The sequence below is a fragment of the Equus quagga genome, chromosome 1, assembly GCF_021613505.1.
Source record: "Equus quagga isolate Etosha38 chromosome 1, UCLA_HA_Equagga_1.0, whole genome shotgun sequence".
NCBI classification, from domain to species: Eukaryota; Metazoa; Chordata; class Mammalia; order Perissodactyla; family Equidae; genus Equus; species Equus quagga.
The window spans coordinates 128,588,559-128,610,502 of record NC_060267.1 but is presented as its reverse complement, the minus strand read 5'-3'; the positions used below and the strand labels follow the sequence as shown (position 1 = coordinate 128,610,502).

Sequence of the window (21,944 nt, the reverse complement as noted above, 5' to 3'; positions counted from 1 at the left end):
TCAGACTTCAGACAGTATTTTAAAATTGGGAGATTTATCATAAACATTGGGATATCCATCTTCTCTTGAAAAAATGGAAGATCTGCTGAGACTGGGCTTGCTTTCTTGCAAGGTAACACTGGCTAGAACTAAACTGCAGTTACCCCTTCTAGACTGAGAAGGAGCTTCTAGTCTTCTGCAATCCTCACCACTTCCTACAGCTCCCTCACAGGGGCTGAGTGTTAATTGCCATTTATTATATTATTTGCATAGTTGTTAATGTTACTGTTTTAACAGTAGAGAGCAATTTCTCTGAAGCACTATCTCATTCCTCTCCCCTAACTGTATCCTCCACTTCTAATAAGACTCACTGGTGAAATCAAAAATGTTTCTGTGTCTCAAATTTCCAGGCATCCAGGCTACTTTACTCATTTGTTGTCTGAGTGGCCTCTGTAGTAATTTGAATCTGCAGCCCTTGGCCTGGTATATGTGGTACTGTTAGATGCTAGGGATGCAAAAGAATGAGGTACAGTGCCCTTTTTGGAGGAAGTCACACTTCACTGGGGAATGCAGGTACATTAAAAAGTATCAAAAAAAAAGAGGGGGAAAAAGTCATAGAAAGAGGAGAGCAACACTTCTTAGAATTAGGAAAGGCTGCATAGAAGAGGTGGCCTTTGAGCTGGATCTAGAAAGATGAACTGGGAGTTTTTCCAGGCAGAAAGGCAAGGAAGCCATTTTAGGTGAACAAAACAATAATCCCAAAATATGAATATGCGAAAGTCCACAGAGCGGTCAGAAAATCACACAGAGGAAAGAGAAAGCTGTCTGGGGATGAAACTGTGGAGCAGGTTTGCGATAGGGGAGGTGTGCTTTGTTTGCGTTCCCAAGGGTTTTTTCATTTTGTCTTTCAAGATAGTGGGAAAGGCATTAAAAGTCAAAGAGTGACATGATCACATTTCTATTGTATTATCAGAAAGATAATTCTGACAGCAATGTGGAGATTCACTGGGGGGCTAAGATGAGTGATGGTGGGGAGCTGAACAATGGAAGTAGCAATAGGATAGAGGAGAAGACAGATTTGAGAGATGTTTAGGAGGTATAATTGGCAGGGCTTGGAAGCATATAGGAAAAGAAGAAAAATAATCAAAGATGTTTTGATTTATCATGTAAAAATTCAGAAAATATTTTAGTTGCTAAAGAGAAATTTAAAATAATGATTTATTGCTGACATGAGCAGACGTTAAAGTGACTTAACATTTAACCTCCAGCTACAAAGCACCATTGCAAGGTTGCTGTTTTGTTTTCCTTTCTTTGGCCTTACAAATAACTATTTTTATAATTTAGGTGCCTGAGTGCATACCTGACTCTGCTGAACGTAGAGGATGACCTCCAAATTTGATTTCTGTTTGGCGGAGTTTAGTCATGTTTAGCAGCTGTGTGACTTGTGGAACATCTGTCGTTAGTTGGCAGCTTCGTGGAATAATATCTGTAGGTTCATCTGTTGGAAGGGGAACATCATATCCAGCTGGAAATAAAGAGAAATATTCATTCCCAGAATATAAGCCATTTCTGCCAAATGGACATATCTTATGAATGGAACCAATTAAAGTAAAACATTTGAGAGTATGAGTTTAGATGAGTTACTTAACCTTACAGCCTTGGTTTTCTCATCTGCAAAATGAGCATGATAATTTTAATGCTTACTTTCTTGGACTATAGAAAAGATTAAATGAAATAAATTTAGAACATATGGAGCAGGTTCAGAGACTTGTGCAAAAAATGGAGAGCATTCACTGAAATACTTTAGTTTTCCAATACTAGATTGTGACTCAAGAGAACTGTTTAGGTATGCTCCCATGAAGATTTCTGGGATACACTGGCTCATTTATATGACATCAATAAAAATAATAACATATTAAATGAGCACCTAGACCCTTTATATGAGTAAATTAATTTTTTAACTTTTTATTTAGAAATGATTTTAGACTCATAGAAAAGTTACAAAAATACTACAGAGTTCCCATATACCCTTCATCCAGCTTCCTCTAATGTTAAGATATTACCTTAGAATACTTTCAAATAAAAAATAGTTTATTATAATTAAAATAGTATTTTGATTATTATAATGTGTATTTGTGGTGAGATTTGATATCATTCATATATATTTATATAAATAAATTTTCATTTTAGTAAATTTTCTGTTCATTTCTTAACTTATTTTACTATTAGAACATTTTTTCCTATTTATTTGTTGACCTCTTTCATGGCAAAGATATTAAGCCTTGTCATATGTAGCAAGTAGGAATTAAACTGGTATTAGCATTCCGAAAAGCAATTTTACTATATGTATCAAAAGCCTTAAAAATGTACATGTCATTTTACTCAGTAATTTCACCTTATGAATCTATTCTAAAGTAAAAAAAATTAGAAGCTTTGACAAAAGTCTATGTGAATAGGTGTTTATAACTTCTGAAAAATAAACAACTTGAATTTCCTGTAAAGAGTCACAAGAAATTGCATTTATGAAGATGGCTTAATGATATGGGAAAGACTCAAGACGAGAAGTTAGATGAAAATAATATATATACAAAACTCTATCTCAATTGTAGAAAATCAATAAATAAAATGTATGAATGGCAAAAAGACTAGAAGGAAATATACTAAAAAGTAAAATAACTTTCAATGGTTAGCTTAAGCATAGGTTTTATTTTCTTCTTCATAAAAATGTTCATATATGTTTAATTTTTATGAGTAAAATTTCTAATTTTAGAATCTAGTGGAAAAAATTTGTGTGTGTGTATGTGAATATGAGTAGTAAGAAAAATTCAACCAATCATCCCTCAAAAAACATTCTATGTTAAACTCTAACTACATTTATAAAGGCAAATCATCTTAGGTTTATATGCACCTAAGTCATAGCAGTTTCCTAATTAGATCCTAACGTCCTACTCTTGAAAAGGAAAATGAATCATTTAACTAAAAACTTAAACACTCATCAGCAGTGTAATGGTTTCTAAGTGTCCTAATGTTCTAGTCAATTAAAAATGCACTAGATTTACACATCTTAGTGTTCAGGTGTTCTTTGACTGTCTATTTCTTGTTTGTCACTGACATTTAGAAAATAAAGTAATTGAGAAAATAAACTCTCAAAATAGAAAACATTTGGAAAAATAAATAAACTAATTCCAGATATATATTTGACATATCATTTCAAACTCCCCTGAGGTAGAAAAAGATAATTTCCACACCAATGCCAACATTGATAAACTAAAATTTTACATTAAAAGAGGAAGAGAATTCTGTAGACTAAGATGACCCTGAAATAAAATGCTGAATCCTATAAAGAGAATTCTGAATCCTATAAGGAGAAATCATGGAAACTTTAGCTTATAGGGCTTGTGTGGATGGTACAGGGTACAATGTCAATACAAAGTTTGAAATGTATCTGAAACAAAACCTGAGTTTCCAACTAACAAGGGACAGACAGCAAATCCCTGGTAACCAAAAATCCATAAGTTTTTATGGAAGACAGAACAAGGCAGAGACTATTACAAAAGTCCAATCTGAATATTATGGGAACTTGGCTGACATGCAAATCAGATTTCACTTTAAAAGGCTCAAATCCCCTCTGCGTCATCTCCTCTTTCTATACACCTACTCTCCCTTTGCATCCAGACCTGGATCACTACTTATTGGATTATTCATTGAGGGAAAATGTGGGCAGTATAAAACCTACAATAAACAGAGAAATCAAAGAAAAAACTACTGGTTTATTTTTTTTTTTAAATAAAGACTAATCATGAAGTCCATTTAGCAACTACAGACTCCAAACTTTCTCTGAGGCTTTGTGGAGGAATATACGGGAAGGGGGTTTAGTCTCACTTTTGTGAAACCAATCTATGAAGGAGCTTTACATTCTGGTAGCTGCATGTTCTGGTAGATCTCAATGGAACTTAACTCATCTCCCCACCACCCACCTCACCACTAACCAGCCCCCTTCTCCAAGGCCAATTACTAGGTCATTTTATTTTTTAGCATCTACAGCTTAATTTAAAAATAAGAATTCTCAAAATAGCATAGATCTACTATACAAACTAAACAGTGCCAAACTGTAAGTACATAGAGGGCATGGTCTGTCTTCATTAGTTTACTCATTTTACTGTTCAGCAAATAATTACTGAGTTTCTACTATGTGCCAGGCACTCATCGAGTGGCTTGGAAGTGGTGAGCCGGAGTGACTCTATCCTGGCCTTTTTGAAGCTTACACTTAGTAGAGAATATGAACAAATTATATCACAAATAGCTCTTTATAATTTTGCTAAACGCTTGGAAGGAAAAGTCCAAGGTGTTATGAAAGAGGTAATAGGGGAATCTAACAGCACAGGCTATCACGGAAAGTCTTCTCTGATAAAGAGACATTTAAGTTGAGGATAATTGGAAAGTGGCCTGGTGACACAGGATGGGAGTAATCATTCAGGTGGAGGGAACAGAGCGTTTGAAGACTCTGAAGGCAGAAGGACTCTGGTACATTCTAGGAACTGAAAGAAAGACAGCTCTGCCAAAGGGTTGCTAGCATGGGGAGAGAATGGTGGGAGAATCCCAATGATCTATTTAGTATAGCACCTGGTTCAAAGGGGATGCTCAATAAATGGTCATAGATAGAAGTCCTTTAATAAAAGCCCCATTTAGACTAAACGCAGCTGCCAAGTCTTCCATTTTTCCTCCATGGTTGTTCTTTGTTTAGCTGTATCCTGAAAAGTACTCCACGCACATTTTATTTGGATATCACATCTTTCTCCCCAGATGGCCAATAACAAATCAAGCTGGCAATCAAGATACTAAGGGACAGGGCCTGTCTGCATTGTTCTTTCAGACAAGTTCTATCTTCTGGAAGGAACTGTGTATGGAAACATACAGCAGACTGCTTGTTTAACGTCTGAAAAATGACACAGTCAAATTTAAACTGCTAACAGATCTGAAAGAACATAATGTTGGCTGGAATGGTCAGCTTAGATGGTGAAATGGTACAATGAAGGAGAAGGCTTTGAGAAAGCTGACAGATTTGCTCATGTAGCATCCAAACACAATCACATGGTGGGTTTTTGATGTCTTTGCTCCCAGTGTGAGTTAGTGTATTATTACAATGTTTGAGTGACTTTGTAGCCCTGTTTGCCTTTCTTTTGCCATAAAGCCATCATAACATGAACCACTCTGTAGGTGTTTAATACCTTTGATGAAGATCTTAACTAGCTTTAAATATTGTCATCAATTTTGATACATATACAAAAATCATTAAAAATCATCATCCCCATTTTATTGTGGGGAAATGCCTTGTAAAATAGTGAGATTTATGTATCTGTTTTGGTTTATGGTTTCTCCTAAGTCATATAGTTTAAATAAGTACTGATTTTATAATAGTTCACTTGTCCCAGACTCAACTACACTCATCTTATTTATCAGAGAGTAGCCTGCAGTGCCAAGCACAGTGTCTTATTTATATTAAATCTCACCTCTCTGAAACACCAGTGAGAGCCAAGCAGAAAACACAAAAGTCTCTAACTGCCAGAATATTTGTCTTAGTCTGTTTGGGCTCCTATAACAGAATACTATGGACTGGGTGGCTTACAAACAATGGAAATTTGTTTCTCACAGTTCTGGACACTGAGAAGTCCAAGATCAAGGCACCAGCAGATTTTGGCGTCTGGTAAGGCCCCTATTCCCAGTTCACGGAGTTCATGGACGGCCATCTTCTTGCTATAATCTCACACAGAGAAAGGGGACCTCTCTGGGGTCTCTTTTATAAGTGCACTAATCCTATTCATGAGGGTTCTGCCCTCATGACCTAATCACCTCCCAAAGGCCCCACCTCCAAGTACCATCACATTAGGGATTAGGTTTCAACATATGAATTTTAGGGGGACACAAACATTTAATCTATAACAATATTGCTACAAAACCGGTTCCTTTTTTGTTTGTTCATTCATTCACTCACCATATAATTATCAGATTTTCTCTGGGCCTGGCATAGATTCAAGCCCCTGCTTTAAGGAGTTTACTGTGTAATGCAGAAAGATTTTAAGAAGCAATATATTTTAGTGGTTAAAAGCACAGGCTGTGGAAAAAGGTGTCCTGGGTTCACATCTGCCTCCACCACTTAACAGCTGTGTGACTTTGGCATAGTAACTTACCTTCATGTACCCTGCCCCCCTTATCTGTAAAACATGGATATTAACATAGCACTTACCTCACAGGGTTATTGTGACAACCGAAGGAGTTAGTGTATGCAAGGGGCTAAGAATAGTGCCTGGTACATAGAAAGTGCTACATAAGTACTTATTGCTAAAAATAAACAAATACCTACATAAATTATTTCATTACAATGGTGACAAAACCACCACATCTTAGTATGTGATTTTTATTACAAAAGGTTTTGATGTTTAAAGCCTGGACTACACCAAAAACATGGCTATCCTGAATGCATCTTCCCCTTGGAGCCTTCTTTAAAAAAATAATTTATTGAGGAGAAATTCACACGAACATAATTAAGCATTTTAAAGTCAACAATTCAGGGGTGTTTACTACATTCACAATGTTGAGCAACCACCACCTTTACCTAGTTCTAAAACGTTTCCATCACTGCAAAGTTAAAATCCCTTACCCATTAACCAGTTTCTCCACGTTCCCTCTGGCCTCCAGTCCCTGGCAGTCACAAATATACATTCTGTCTCTATGGACTTATCTATTCTGGATATTTCATATAAACGGAATCATACAACACGTGACCTTTTGTGTCTGTGTGAATAGTACATACCACATTTTGTTAATCCATTCATCCAGTGACGAACATGTAGGCTATTTCCACATTTTGGCTTTTGTAAATAATACTGCTAAGAACACACACACGTATCTGTTTTCCATTTTTGGGGCTATATACCTAGGAGTGGAATTGCAGGGTCACATGGCATTCTGTTTAACTTTTTTAGGAACTGTCAAAACCTTTTCCGCAGTAGGTCAAACATTTTGCATTCCCATCAGCAATGCACAAATGTTGCAATTTCTCTACATACTTGTTAAGACTTATTTTCCATTAAAAAAAATTATAGCCATCTTAGTGGGTGTGAAGTGGTATCTCATTGTGGTTTTAATCGTTGAGCATCTTTTCTTGTGTTTGTCTGCCATTTGTATATCTTGGAGAAATGTCTATTTAAGTCCTTTGACTATTTTTTAACTGGGTTGTCTTTTTGTTGTGGAGTTGTAAGAGTCCCTTATATATTCTAGATGCTAGGATATGTCAGAATATTCTATATATATACTCTCTCAAGAACCAGAATATATATCCTATCAGATATATGATTTACAAATATTTTCTCCTATTTTGTAAGCTGTCTTTCCACTTTCTTAATAGTGTCCTTTGATACACATAAGTTTTTAATTTTGATGAAGTCTAATTTATCTATTTTTAAAATTTTGTTGCTGTGCTTTTGGTGTCATATCTAAGAACCCATTTACAAATCCAAGGTCATGAAGGTTTATCTCTATTTTCTTTCCTAAGAGTTGCATTTTTTTAGCTCTTATATTTAGGTCCTGATCCATTTTGAGTTAATTTTTGTATATGGTGTGAGGTAGGGGTCCACCTCATTCTTTTGTATGTGGATATCCAGTTGTCCCAGAACCATTTGTTGAAGAGACTATTCTCTCCCTATTCAATGTTCTTGGCAGCCTTGTCAAAATCAGATGTATAGGTTCCCTCCTGGACTCAATTCTATTCCATTGGTCTATATATGTCTGTCCTAACAGCAAACTTTTTTGATTACTGTAACTTTGAAGTTAGTTTTGAAATCCAGAAGTGCAAATCCTCCAACTTTGTTCTTCTTTTTCAAGCCTGTTTTTGACTTTTCAGATCCCCTTGTAATTTCATATGAATTTAAGGATTGGCTTTTCCAGTTTTGCAAAAAATGTCCCTTGAAATTTTGGAGAGATTGCATTGAATCTCTAGATTTCTATGGGTAATGCTGACATCTTAACAATATCAAGTCTTCCAATCCATGAATGCAAGATGTCTTTCCACTTATTTATGTCTTCTTTAATTTCGTTTAGCAATGTTTTATAGTTTTCAGTGTACAAGTCTTTCACCTCCTTGGTTAAAGTTATTCCTAAGAATTTAATTATTTGGATGCTACTGTAAATGGAATTGTTTTCCTCAGAGATTTTGAGATATGAAGTTATAAATAATATTTTATAACATTTAATTATAAAATCTAATAGATATTTTAATCAGAATAACTCTGAGTCTTGATATACAGATATTCATGACCCATTTTTGCGGGATCTACTATTGGCTGCTGGGTACCTCTGTAAACGCCAAGATCTTATTCCCTTTCTTGCCCCCTTTCTTTATTAGGCAAGGGCATTTTGAGTTCAACTACACTCCGGGAAGGAGTAGGAATGCAGCCTTAAATTGACAAGATTTGGGTACAGTGTACACTCATCTGACCTGGAGACAGAGAGGTGGAAAGACACTCAACAATGTTAATTATTAAAAACACTAAACCTTTCCGGTTACTGAGGAAGGTAAACTTGTGTATTGTTGAGGAAAGAACAGTTGGAGGCCTGGCCTTGAGTTCCACCTTCTGTGGCCTCAGCACAAGATGCCTCATTTCCATGGGCCTTGTTTTCTTCATCTGTATAATTAAGACATTGGATTAGATGACCTCTAAGGCCCTTCCTGAACGATGAGTCTATTAAGGCAAGACGTCAGTATTTTTAGTTTTTTTGCGTTGCCTTCGAAGGGATAATTTTCTTCACATTGCTTGTCATCCAATAAAGGTTTATTGAATAGTGACAGTGAATGAATGAATAATTGAACAATTAGCCAACCCTTACTACATTAACTCATCAAACATTTATGACAGGTTACTGGTTCCAGCTCATATGCTAGAGACAAAAATGTGGAGACCTGGTCTATGCCCTCAAGGGGCTCTCAGTCTGAAATCATATTTTTAATTCTTCTTTTCTTCTTCCATTTCTAAATGCAGAACACATACTCTCTAGTCCTGACATTTTAGAAAGAACACTGAACTGGGGAGTCAGGACATCTGTAAAATCCTCATTGACATAGCATAAGTCCACACTTGGGTTACCACTTGCTCTTTCCTCTCTTTTCTTCTCTTTCTCTTACCTAACTACCTACACATATATTGGTTTTTTTTAAATGCAGAATACTACAAGTTAATCAATAATTCAGTCATGCAAATGCCTAAAAATGCCAGCCCACGTCCGCTTGAGAATCATAAAAGTAATAAACTAAATTGAATCAGCATGCTTTACTACTTGTCCAGCATAAGTCATTCCTCTGAGCAAGTGAAAAACTGGTTAATTGCTTCTCTTAAGGCTCCAATAATTCACTTTCTATTATATCCCACTGTGTAACAGAGAACAGCCAGGGAATTAGGCAAAATTTCCCAGCTTGGTGATTTTAAGAGGTTCTAGAGTGAAATGGCAGCAGTTTAAATAAGCCAAGAACAACACAGAACTGAACTTGAGTAAGCATTTAATACAATGTTTTAAAAATTGAATCCAAGAATGGAATGTAAGAAACAGGTAAAAAAGTTTCTTATGATAAAAATGTCAACACTATGACTGACTAAACTGTCTTGGCAGAAGAAATTGACCCCTCCTTCAGTAGGAAAGACAGAGGGACATCCATCACTTACGGTAATAGAGACACCTTCAACACAGTCAGTTACCAAATCCTCAAATTGTTATACCTTGGCATCTCTTGTATCTTTCCTTTTTTATTTCCCCTCTCTTCTACACTTCCATGAGAGGCAGTACACTGGAGTAATTAGGAATATAAACTTTGGAGTCCTACTGCCAGGGTTCAAATCCTGCTTCTCTATTTAACAGCTGTGTGACATTGGGCACATTACCTGACTTTTCTGTGCCTCAGTTTTTCTATTTGTAAAATTGGGATGATACTAACATCCACCTCATAGAGTTGTTATGAGGATTAAATTAAGTTCATATACACAAAGTGCTTAAAACACCCACTGCTCTTATCATCATTATAATCATCACTGTTATCACTTCTGCTGTCAACGTCCTTGACAGAGACACTCAATTTGCCCCATACTTTATCTTTCATTGAATTGTCTTCAGAATGAACTCTTGTATTGTGAACTTTTCTACTGTCTATAATTACACAGTGAACTCTCAAGACAGGAAACTTGCTCTACATATTTATGTCACCCAAAGTATGCAGCCTAGAAATGCAATATTACACATCATACCTCCCACCCCTGCCATGGACCATACTGAACTTGTCCCTTGAACACACCAGGTCCTTTTGTGATGCCATGCCTTTAGACATATATGTTCTTTTCTCTACCAGAAATGCTTTCTCTTCTCGTTGTCCACTTTCATTACTTGGGAAATTATTATTTTTCCTTCAGGATGCAGCTTGGAAAGTTTATTTCTCTTGGTTAGTGTAGACCAAACACTGGTATATGGACAGACACTGATCCATAAAGTCATTTTCACTGGTCTGCGGTGAAAATTTCAGCCTTTGTTCTGAAATTAAGACCTTCCCTGTGTTTAAACGTCCTTTTATTTAATGAAACAATCAGAATTAATTGTGGTTTTTCTTGTTTGTCCATTTTAATACTCTGATTTGACAAATTCAAAAGTTGACAACCTTATGTTAGTCCTCGAGTTTTTCTTAACTTGACAGGTCTGTGAAATCCAATGCCTCACCAAGTCACTCTCTCAAGTAAGGCGTCAGTGCTCCAGACTCTCCTCTCACAGCTGGTTAAGCCCATTAGAGAACTGTCCACCAGTACTGTAGTCTACATGTACATGTAGGGTTCCCTGTGAGCCCCGGAGCTCCTCGAAGCAGGGGCTGTGTGCATCCCAGTGCCTGATATATAGAAGGCAGATAAGTGCTTAGCATCTATATGCTGCATTATAGTTTATGTCTTATCATAGGTATTTTTATATTTGATTGGATCTTCACAACAACCTTATATAATTAATGAGGAAACAAAGCTTAAGGATGGTCAGAACTCACAAAAACCACAAAGCTGGTACATGATCACAGTAATGGACTATGGAAACATTAATCCATATCTTTAGGCTCTACACTATCAATTCAATTTCTCCAAGATGTACTTAGCTTATACACATTATGCTTTTACTAGGAATATAATAATGGTATTTATCTAACCAAGGAACAGTTATTATCCTCATTTTACTGATGAGGAAACTAAAGCATAGAGACAGGGAGAGTACTTGTACAAGGTTAAGTACTGGCAGCTAAATGAGGAACATGGGTTTATACTCCAGGTGCCCTGAACTACAGCATGCTTCCCCAAGTTCTCGTCAGAACGTTTTAGGTAATCTGAGATGCTACCTTCATAAGGCTTCTTTTCAGGCCTTCTAAAAACCTGAAAGAAATCACACAAATCTTGTTCTTGGAATCTTTTACAGATTATCCATTTACTTAAAAAAATCAATTATAAAACAAAATACATGTATAGTCTTCAAAAATTCGAATAGGACTATAAAATTAGGAGAAAAAAAAATCATACCATCATTCCCTATCTGCTGCCTTCCCACCCCATTCATCCCCCTGTCCTGCAATGCAGAGGCAACTTTTCAAGCCTTTCTACACCGTCTGGTATTTACTTCTATATTTATAAATAGTAGCCTTATACTGACATTTCGGCACTTAGTTTTAGACAATATTTGACATCCTATTTTGGAAAAAAGAGGATTCAGCACTGTTAAACCACCGTGCCACCTTCCTTCCTTCCTCACATCCTTCAAATATGATTTTTCATAATTTTGGGATAAATTATTATTCAGTGGTTTACATTATTAAGACTATGTAAGAAAGTTGTGCCACTACACACCTATTAGAATAAGTCCCAAACACTGACAACCCCAAATGCTGGCGAGGGTGTGAAGCAATGGGAACTCTGATTCGTTGCTGATGGGAATGCAAATGTGACAGCCACTGTGGAAGACAGTTTGGCAGTTTCTTACAGAACTAGACATACTCTTACCATATGAACCAGCAATTGTGCTCCTTGGTATTTACCCAAATGAGTTGAAAATTTATGTCCACAAAAACCTACACAAGAAGATTTATACTAGCTTTATTCATAATTGCCCAATTTGGAGGCAACTAAAATATCCTTGAGTAGATGAACGGATAAATAAACTGGTACATACAGACAATGCGCTATTATTCAGTGCTAAAATGAAATGAGCTATAAAGTCACAAAAAGATATGCAGGAACCTTAAATACATATTGCTAAGTGAAAGAAGTCACTCTAAAGGCTACATGCTGTGTGATTCCAACTATGTGACATACTAGAAAAGGCAAAACTATGGAAACAGTAAAAAGGAAACACAGAAGACTTTTAGGGCAGTGAAACTATTCTGTATGATACTATAATGGTGTATACATGTCATTACTCATTTGTCAAAATCCACAGAATGTATAACACGGAGTGAATCCAAACGTAAACTATGGACTTTGGGTGATAATGACATGTGAATGCAGGTTCATCAATTGCAACAAATGTACCACTCTGGTATGGGTGGTCATAGGTGGGGAGACCATACATGTGTGGGGACAAGGAACATATGGAAATTCTCTGTACTTTCCGCTCAATTTTGTTGTGAATCTAAAACTTCCCTAAAAAATAGTCTATTAAAAAAAAAGTTGTGTACATCTGAGCCACATGATTACATTTCCTTTCGTGTACAATTTTTTGTTTTCCTTGAAGTTGATCACCTCTTTGTTTTGTCACGGGTTTTCTACATTCCTAACATTAATTTTTCCCAAACTCCCATTAGCACTGTAAGATCACAATTGATTTATTTTCCACATTCAAACACATCACACTCTTATCAGATACATTATTTTTCTGGAGATTTTCCTTCTTGAAAGCCTCCATTTTTCTGCTAAAATCTGAACCGACTGCGCTCTAGATGTGCTGCACAAGTGCCATCCTGTGAATTCCTTTAACCATAATTCTGGAAATTTCCTTTGTTTTCTCCTGGATGAAATCCTCTGTTGGGCCTCATATATGCCTTTATCTTATTTACTCCTTAATTTTTGTGGAGAATATCTTCCAGATCTTTTCTGAGAAAGGATGTAAGTAAATAAATGTTTGAGTCCTTGCATGTCTGCAAATATCTTCACTGTGCCCTCACTTAACTGATAGACTGAATGGGTGCAGAATTCTGAGCTGAAGACAATTTTTCCTTAGACTTAGACTTTTGAAGGTATAGATGCAAGGTCTTCCACCATCTAATGTTGCTGTACGAAGTCAGACATCATGCTTACTCCTAATCCTTTGTATGTAATACGAATTTTTAAAAAAATTCTAGAAGTTTTAAAGGATCTTTTCTTTTCCCCTCCTGTTCTGAAATTACATACTGGTGAGTCTTTTTTTGATGAGCTTTGTCAATCTGAAAACACCTGGTCCAATTTTGGGAAAGCTTTTATTTCATCCTTTCTGTTTTCTCTAGTTTCTCATCTTGGAATCCTTTTACTCTAATGGTGGACCTCTTGGACTAACTTCTAATATACTTAACATTTCCATCCTATTTTCAGTCCTTTGGGCTTCTTCTTTTTTTATTTTACGTCTTTGGTACTATATCTTTAGAGGAAGACAATAAATACAAAGTCTCAAAATATCTCTATAGTTTTTGATTTCCAATGTCCAGCATTCATTCAAAACTTATCAGGCGTATCAGGAGACAAGACCAAGAGAAAAACAGGCAACAGCAACAGATCCACAGGACAGCCAGATATTGGAATTATGAGCCATGGACTTTAAAATAATTTCAATATATTTGAGAAATTAGATAAAAAAATAGAGAACTTCAGCTAAGGAATGGAAACTATAAAAAAGAATCTAATGAAATTCTAGAATCAAAAAATATAATAACTAAAATTAATAAAGCTAAAGTATGTAATTCATTCAGCTCCTCAATAAATATCCAAATAAATGTCTACACAGATGCTCTAAGAGAAATGTAGAATGATTCTAGCAGAACTATTCAAAATAGCCTAAATTGGATAAATACATTGTGGTCTATTCATAAAATGGCATACTATACAGTACTGAAAATCAGTAACAACATAGATGAATCTCACAAACACAATGTTTTGTGAAATAATATATATATAAAAGAATACGTACTGTCTGAATCTATTTATATAAAGTTCCAAAATAGGTCCCATTAATCTGTGGTGTTGGAAGTCAGGATGGAGTTACCTCTCAGAAGAAGGAAGAGGGTCATGATTGGGAGGGGGCACAAGCAGGGCTTCTAGGATGCTTGAAATATCCTATTTCTTGATCTGAGTGGTGGGTACAGAAATGCGTTCACTTTGTGGTAATCCCTCAAGCTACACACTTATGATCTGTGAATGTTTCTATACATATATAAAAAGTTTATAATATTATAACATTTATAATATAATATAATAAATATATAGTATAATATAATAAACTTCAACAAAATGTTTATTGAAGTAAAGCAGGAACAAATTATTCTTGTTTTATAGATGTAGTATCTTTTCTTAACTCTGAGAAAAACATATCTATTCCTTACTTTATCTTTTCCTTCCTCCTATTAGTTTTGGTGTCTATCTTTTCCTTCCTCCTATTAGTTTTGGTGTCTATCTACCACATACTCGATGTACCTGTGTTCAGAAGCTCTCTGGTTCAGTTTCTCCAGAGAAGAAATCTCCTGTTGCCTTGTCACATGGAGTTGGACAGGGGATCTGGTCCTATAGATACCTATACAGAATTTTAACCATCTCCCTGTTTTTAACCACACCCTTTAACTTTGGCAGTACCTAGGGCTGCCAATTCTTGGGTCCCTCTGAGGTCCTACATTATGAATCTCATTGGCATCCTCTCTGTAAACTCAAACGTTTCAGCTTTCTCTGCTCTTCTATGTCAGTTGTCACTCTGCAATCTTACAAAATTTATGAACATCTTTCGTCTGTTGTTGTCTCCTTTTCATCCTGGTGGGTTTCTACCTTTTTTATTCCTATATTATAATGTTAGTGGGGCTTGAGGAAGAATCAGAGATAAAAACATGCATTTAAACTGACAATTTTTGATTCACTTTTTTCTTATATTTATTTAAAAATATTAGTCAGGTTATGATTCACCTCCTATGATCTGTAGAATGCACATATATTTCTGTAAATTTTGATGTTTCTTATTAGCTGTGTGCTATTTTTTCAAATGAAATCTTTCACTTTCTTGTATAGCCTTTAAGTGGTATGTAAGATAAACGGCCACACTTCCTGGCTGGTGATCTGGGGAGCTGTTAATGCACTGCTGTGTTTTATTATCAAATGAAATTTATAGGCACAGTGTTCTGTTCCACAGAATGAACCACACAAGGATTTCTCAGACATTCATCCAGATGGAGTGCAGGTTTAAAGTCTACATACAAACTTCTAAGAAATCACCTTTGCCATCTTACGTGCAGCTCTGCTTCCTGGGCTTCTAGAAGAATTGATTTCGTTAAAAATAATCCCAGATGAAAATCAAAAGGAAGCATCAGTATTCTCTCAATACTTTCAGTTGTTTAAGACTATCTTAGCAGGAGAGTTTGTGCTGACTTATGAATTCTAGATGGCTAAGTTACCTGCAGAATATATTTATTACTCATATAATGAATAATTAATGTATATATTTCCAGTCTTTCTAGAAATAATGTGAGGAATAACTCAACCATCTTTCTATTTTAACGTGATCATTAGAAAATTAGTATATGAATATAATTTCTCCCAAATGACTTCATGAAATGTACACAGGGTAATAAGATAGCATAGTGGACAATGTAGAGCTTTTGGATGTTAAACATCTTTCGAACACCCTTCCTAATTTGATGACTTTGATACACAATGAGTCCTATCTCCCTAGTCAGGAATCAGACATTTGCTTTGCCAGCCTCCCTTGCAGCATGTAACCCAGGCTCCACAGATCAGACACAGTCATGTCAGCCTTTGTTGAGTAGAGGGAAATATGAAGAAGAAGAAATACACTTCTGGCGAGGGTGGCATGGAAGAAGACATTCAACTTTCAGGCGCGACAGTAATAGAAATTCTGGAACCTAGAATTTATAGAGCCCAGCATTAGGGTGTGACTTACGGAGTCTCTGCCCAGTGGCAGTGGCTATCGAGGTCTTCTTGGAGCAGTCTTGTGGTGGCGGCTGGGTTTTTTCTTGGCTGTAGCCTCCAAGCCTGACTTTCTGGATATCTTTGAGATTCCATGAATTCGCTAATTTCCTTAAATAAATTCTTTTTGTGTTTCAACTTCCTAGAGAGGATTCTGTTGCTTACAACTAAGAACCCTGACTAATTCAGATAGTAAGTGCTACCATAAATAAAAAAGAAAAATAAACACAAAAATAAAAATATCTCTGTAACATTCAGACAGTAAAAATAAACATGTGATCCAGAGTAAAGAACGACAATAAGCTATAATATGGATGAACCATGAAGACTTATGCTAAATGGAATAAGCCAATTATAGAGAGACAAATACGGCATGATTCCACTTATATCTAAAATAGTCAAGTTCACGGAATCAAAGAGGGGAATAGTGGTTTCCATGGGTTGAGGGAAGGGGAAAATGGGGAGATATTAATCAACAGGCATAAAGTTTCAATCAAGATGAATAAGCTCTAGAGATCTGCTGTGCAACACTGTATCCATAGTCAACAATAATATACTGTATACTTAAAAATGTCTTAAGAGGATGGATCTCATATTTTGTTCTTTCCATGATAAAATAGAATAAATTTAAAAAACGACTACTATGTACTCCCACTACCCACAGGAACGTCTAATTTTAAAAACACATTGGAGGATTTAAAAATCTTGATAGCAACCTGAACATACCATCTTTATCAGCAGTGTCTTGAGGCTTGGATTTTAAAGTGAAGATCTTCCGTAGCTTACAGTTAGCTGAGACAATAATTCCATCCAATGACTGGAAAACCGCTCCCTTGAATATTTCACTGGTAAATGCCACCAAGTCAATGCACAGATTGCACCACTAAAATACAAGAAACGAAGAGTAAGTACTTTCTATAACCACATTAGCGAACAAGCCATTGATATGTGGGAAGTCCAGAGAGTTGAGGCAATTATCTGGATCAACCAGCCCCAAACCAGTTTTCCTCTTTAGGCAAATCTTTATCTGCTTTGGTTTCAATTTTCTTAAAAATTGTCTTGATTATTCCAAAGAAATCATCATAATCTAAACTACACATTGGTCATCTGACTACAGAGTTCCCATCGTGAGACAAAGTTTTGACAACTCTGGGAAATAACTCTAGATCTACAGGCAGTATGCTAGTGGGAAGCTAACTGCAGGTGCCTTACCACACTTCAATCTTCAAAACCAGGGATAAGTAGCCAATTGTTCCTTCAAGGAGACTAATTTGATCACAGTTAGTCACTTACATTTGTTAACAAAAAAAAAAAAGCATGGATGAAGTTAGAAGCTGGGTTTAAATTGTGGCCAGTGCCGTCTACTTATAACCAATTAACCTATTGTACAAAAAGAGATTCTTCAAAAGAATTTGTAATTATGCCTGGTACTTGCCAGTTTTTAAAGTACTCTTACAGGGACTAATTTCTGCCCATTAAACAATTATACCCCTCAATACTTCATCAAATGAATTCTCAAAATGGTCTGACTGAGCTAAAGAAAAGTAGAAAATAATCATTTAGTAAGGAATTAAGATATATTTTAGACTGCAGGACAAAAGCAGGAAAAAGAATTTTTTAAATTAAAAGAATAGTAGTATTTAAAATTGTCTATGCTTCTTTTAAAATACCAGGCTTTTCCATTACTTGTTTAGAAGCACAGTTTACATAAGGTCCATATTATTAATATATCAAAATTGAAAGCTATATTCATTGATGAAGGAAATAATAATGTTACTTTTTAAAGGCAAGTTCTATTTAGGAATGTTGATTTTAACATGGAGGAGAATCTGAAGTTACTTCCATAATAGAAAAGGAAAAGAGATTGCAGTAAATTATTGATTAAATACATGAAGATTATTTTCTTTGTAGATGTCTCAATGGTAAAATTATATTCCCAGGCCATGGGGATGCTCTGGTCTTTTTGGGGGAAAACGGGGTCTGGCATAATAGAATGTAGGAGATAGGACTGAATGTGATGTGGTAATGAGACTGGCTTGACCAATGGTGAGCTCTGGGGAGGTGTGGGAAGTAATGTGGGGTGGGCCAGTGAGGCAAGGCTCTGGAGGAACTGGAAGATCAGGAAGAGAACCTTGGACTTGAGGGTGAATTGTCATTGTGGTTTTTGGAGGGGAATGTGACAAAAGTCAAGCATTGAGGACTTTGGACTAGCCCTGATGCAGGAATGTTTGGGGTGGTAGAGGGGATCAGTGGGGGAAGCTGAGGTAGAGTGGAGATAGACTGAGCCATAGAGACTAAGTTAGTCTCTGTCAGTCATTTAGGCATGAAGTGAGGAGGGTCTGGTTAGAAGGCTACAACAGGAAGTGGAATGTAAGGGACAAATCCAGTAGTCATACCATAGGCTGAAACATCAGGGCTTGGTAAAATCCAGGTTCTAGGGATGGAGGTGTGGGGGTTGCCAGCTATCCAATAACAATTATTAACATTATTATTATATTAGCAATTACTGTAGCTGTTATAAAGGCGGTTTCTATTCCTACAGGACTTATTATGCCCCAATTCCAATAATTCAGCTGGTTCATCCCATTAGTAATTGCATTCATCCATTCTTCCCCATTGGTGCTAAGCACTTACGAGGTGTTAGAGAGACTGGGCTTGGCTCCAGGCATACAGCACTGACTAAGACAGTCCTTCCAGTCTGGGAAGGGAGGCAGACATGTGGCATCTATTAGATTCAGTTAGTACAGAGGGGGCTCAAGGTGGGAAGGCAGGGAGTTCAGGAAAGGCTTCTTTTAAAAAATATTTGAAAATTTTTATCATGATATTATATGTCAATATAAGCCAAATAGTGCCACAAGTTTTATACAAAATGTAGTCTTTTGATACCTCTCCATTCATCTATTCATACTGTCAACTCTTAACTGTTTCTTCTCTCTCTCTTTTTTTTTTTTTGAGGAAGATTGGCTCTGAGCTAACATCTGTTGCCAATCTTCCTCTTTTTTTTTTTCTCCCCAAAGCCCCAGTACATAGTTGTATATCCTAGTTGTAAGTCCTTCTAGTTCTTCTATGTGAGACGCTGCCACAGCATGGCTTGACGAATGGTGTGTAGGTCTGTGCCCAGGATCTGAACCAGTGAACCCCAGGCCGCCAATGTGGAGCATGCAAACTTAACCACTACACCACTGGGCTGGCCCCCTGTATTTTTAAATAATATCTCTCGAGTCATCAACCTTAGACATTATCTACTGATTTCTTATTACAGTAGACAAGACCTATAGCTCTCTTATACATCCTACTTCCTCTACTTCATCCTCCCTAGATAATTCTCTCTCATTCTTTCTCTTTCTCTCTTTTCCTTAAAATCCATATTCTGTGTTTTTCCTATTGTGACTAAGTAAATACTGAACACAACTGAGTCAAGTGATGCTTTATGATTACCTTTCCTTTCCTTACACAACTTCTTCATATTTCTAGAGTCAATGACTGTTTTTAAATTATCTGCTTTATTTTCTTTGAATCTAAGTCTTCCTACATCTAGGAAAGGCTTGGAGGTGACATCTGAGTTTGGTTTTGAACAAGGAATCAGAGCTTCCAGGCCCAGGAAGGCATGGGAACATGCTGGGCATTTCTGCTCGGGGCCCCGCTCCTTTGTTCCCTGCTTTGATGAACTCTCCAGTTGGCCGCACCTGACCGCCCCATCAGACCCTGTCAGCTCTGTATGGGAATTGGTGTCCACTTTTAAAAAGTCCCAGGAAATCAGGCCCTTACCTACTACACATTTTTATCTTTTCCCCAGTTTTACTGAGAAATAAGCACACATCACTGTATAAGTTTAAGGTATAGAGCACGATAGTTTGATTCACATATACTGTGAAATTATTACCACAACAGGTTTAGTTAACATCCATCATCTCATATAGATACAATAAAAAAAAGAAAAATTTCTCCTTGTGTTGAGAACTCAGCATCTACTACTCCCTTAACTTTCCTATATATCACACAGCAGTGTCAACTTTAGTCATCATACTGTATATCACAGCCCTCATACTTATTTATCTTATAACTGAAGTTTGCAACTTTTGACCACCCTCCCCCAGTTCCTGCCCCTCCGCCCCCCACCTCTGCTAACCACCCATCTGACTTCTTTATCTGAGTTAGGTGTTTTTTGTATTGTTTTGATTAGATTCCACATGTAAGTGAGATCATACAGTACTTGTCCTTCTCTGTCTGACTTATTTCACTTAGCATAATGCTGTCAAGTTCATCCATGTTGTCACAAATGGTAGGATTTCCTTGTTTTTCAGGGCTGAGAAATATTCCATTGTGTGTATATATATATATATACACCACTACTTCTTTATCCATTCATCCATTGATGGACACTTAGGTTGTTTCCACATCTTGGCTGTTGTAAACAAAGCTGCAATGAACATAGGGGTGCAGATATCTTTTAAAGTTAGTGTTTTCATTTCCTTTGGATATATTCCTGGAAGTGGAACTTCTGGATCATATGGTAGTTCTATTTGTAATTTTTTGAGGATCCTCCATACTATTTTCCATAGTAGCTATACAAATTTACAATCCCACCGACAGTGCACAAGGGTTCCCTTTTCTCCACATCCACACCAGCATTTATTATCTCTTGTCTTTTTGATGACAGCCATTCTAACAGGTGTGGGGTGATATTTCATTGTGGTTTTAATTCGTATTTCCCTAATGACTTGTGATGTTGATCATCTTTTCATATAGCTGTTGGCCATCTGTATATCTTCTTTGGAAAAATGTCTATTTAGGTCCTTTGCCCATTTTCTAATTGGATTATTTACTTTGTTGTTATTGAATTATATGAGTTCTTTACATATTTTGGATATTAACCCCTTATGAGAACAACGGTTTACAAATATTTTTTCCCCTTTCGTAGGCTGTCTTTTCACTTTTTTGGTCATTTCTTTTGCTGTGCAGAAGCTTTTTAATTTGATGTAGTCCCACTTATTTATTTTTGATTTTGTTGCTTGTGCTTTAGGTGTGATTTACACACTTTTCTTATCAGTCACAGTCAAGCTGCTTTTATTCCCTCTTCTTGGACTCATGGCTTCATGGAAAGTACTCAACAAATAATGGCATGCCTGTGTGTGTATGAACGTATGAAGACATGCATGTACACACATGCTTATACAAACACTTTAGATCTTTCATTCTATAATCACTTAACAAACCCCATAAGTGTGTGGGAACTGATAACTTATTTAGTGAATCCATCTCTTAGAAGTACAGATCGGAGTAATTCCTGAAAAAGATGAGAATAACTTTCACAAATCTCCGTTGGCTAGAGGAAATAGAAATTATTTTTTGGTTTAGCTGATATTTATAAAGGTTTCAATTTTCATAAGCTTCAACAAATAACTCATTATTCATATAAATTCTGTGATATATTTTCCTAAGTTTTCGAAAAGAATATGAACTCTCTACTATCAACAGGTGGATTATCTGAATTACAGTTGATCTTTATAAAATATTATTTTCATTAGGCTTTGTGATATCATCCATTCTTAAAATCCCCTTTTTGACATTTTTCTTGATCTCTAATCACTTTATTCCTACATGCAAGTCTAGTCCAGCAGGGAAGACCTCTTGATCTAAATTATTAATAATTATGGGTCCTTAAGAAGTATGCGCCAGAAAGACAGCAATCTGAGAGAGAAAAGACAGTTCTATTTAGTTTGTTGATTGGATTACTAAGAGATTTTATGC

The 21,944-nt window shown here is 36.2% G+C and overlaps 1 protein-coding gene across 6 annotated transcripts in view; it reads right to left on the bottom strand.

Moving 5' to 3' along the window:
- Positions 1-21,944, bottom strand: part of CFAP20DC (CFAP20 domain containing) — a 234,197-nt gene that overhangs the window by 108,810 nt on the left and 103,443 nt on the right. For all 6 annotated transcript variants that reach the window (XM_046638094.1, XM_046638134.1, XM_046638109.1 and 3 more), the window contains 2 exons: positions 16,920-17,076; positions 1,340-1,504 (listed from right to left, as the gene is read on the bottom strand). In XM_046638094.1, coding sequence (XP_046494050.1) covers positions 1,340-1,504; positions 16,920-17,076 — 322 coding nt within the window. The remainder of the gene's footprint in view (positions 1-1,339; positions 1,505-16,919; positions 17,077-21,944) is intronic.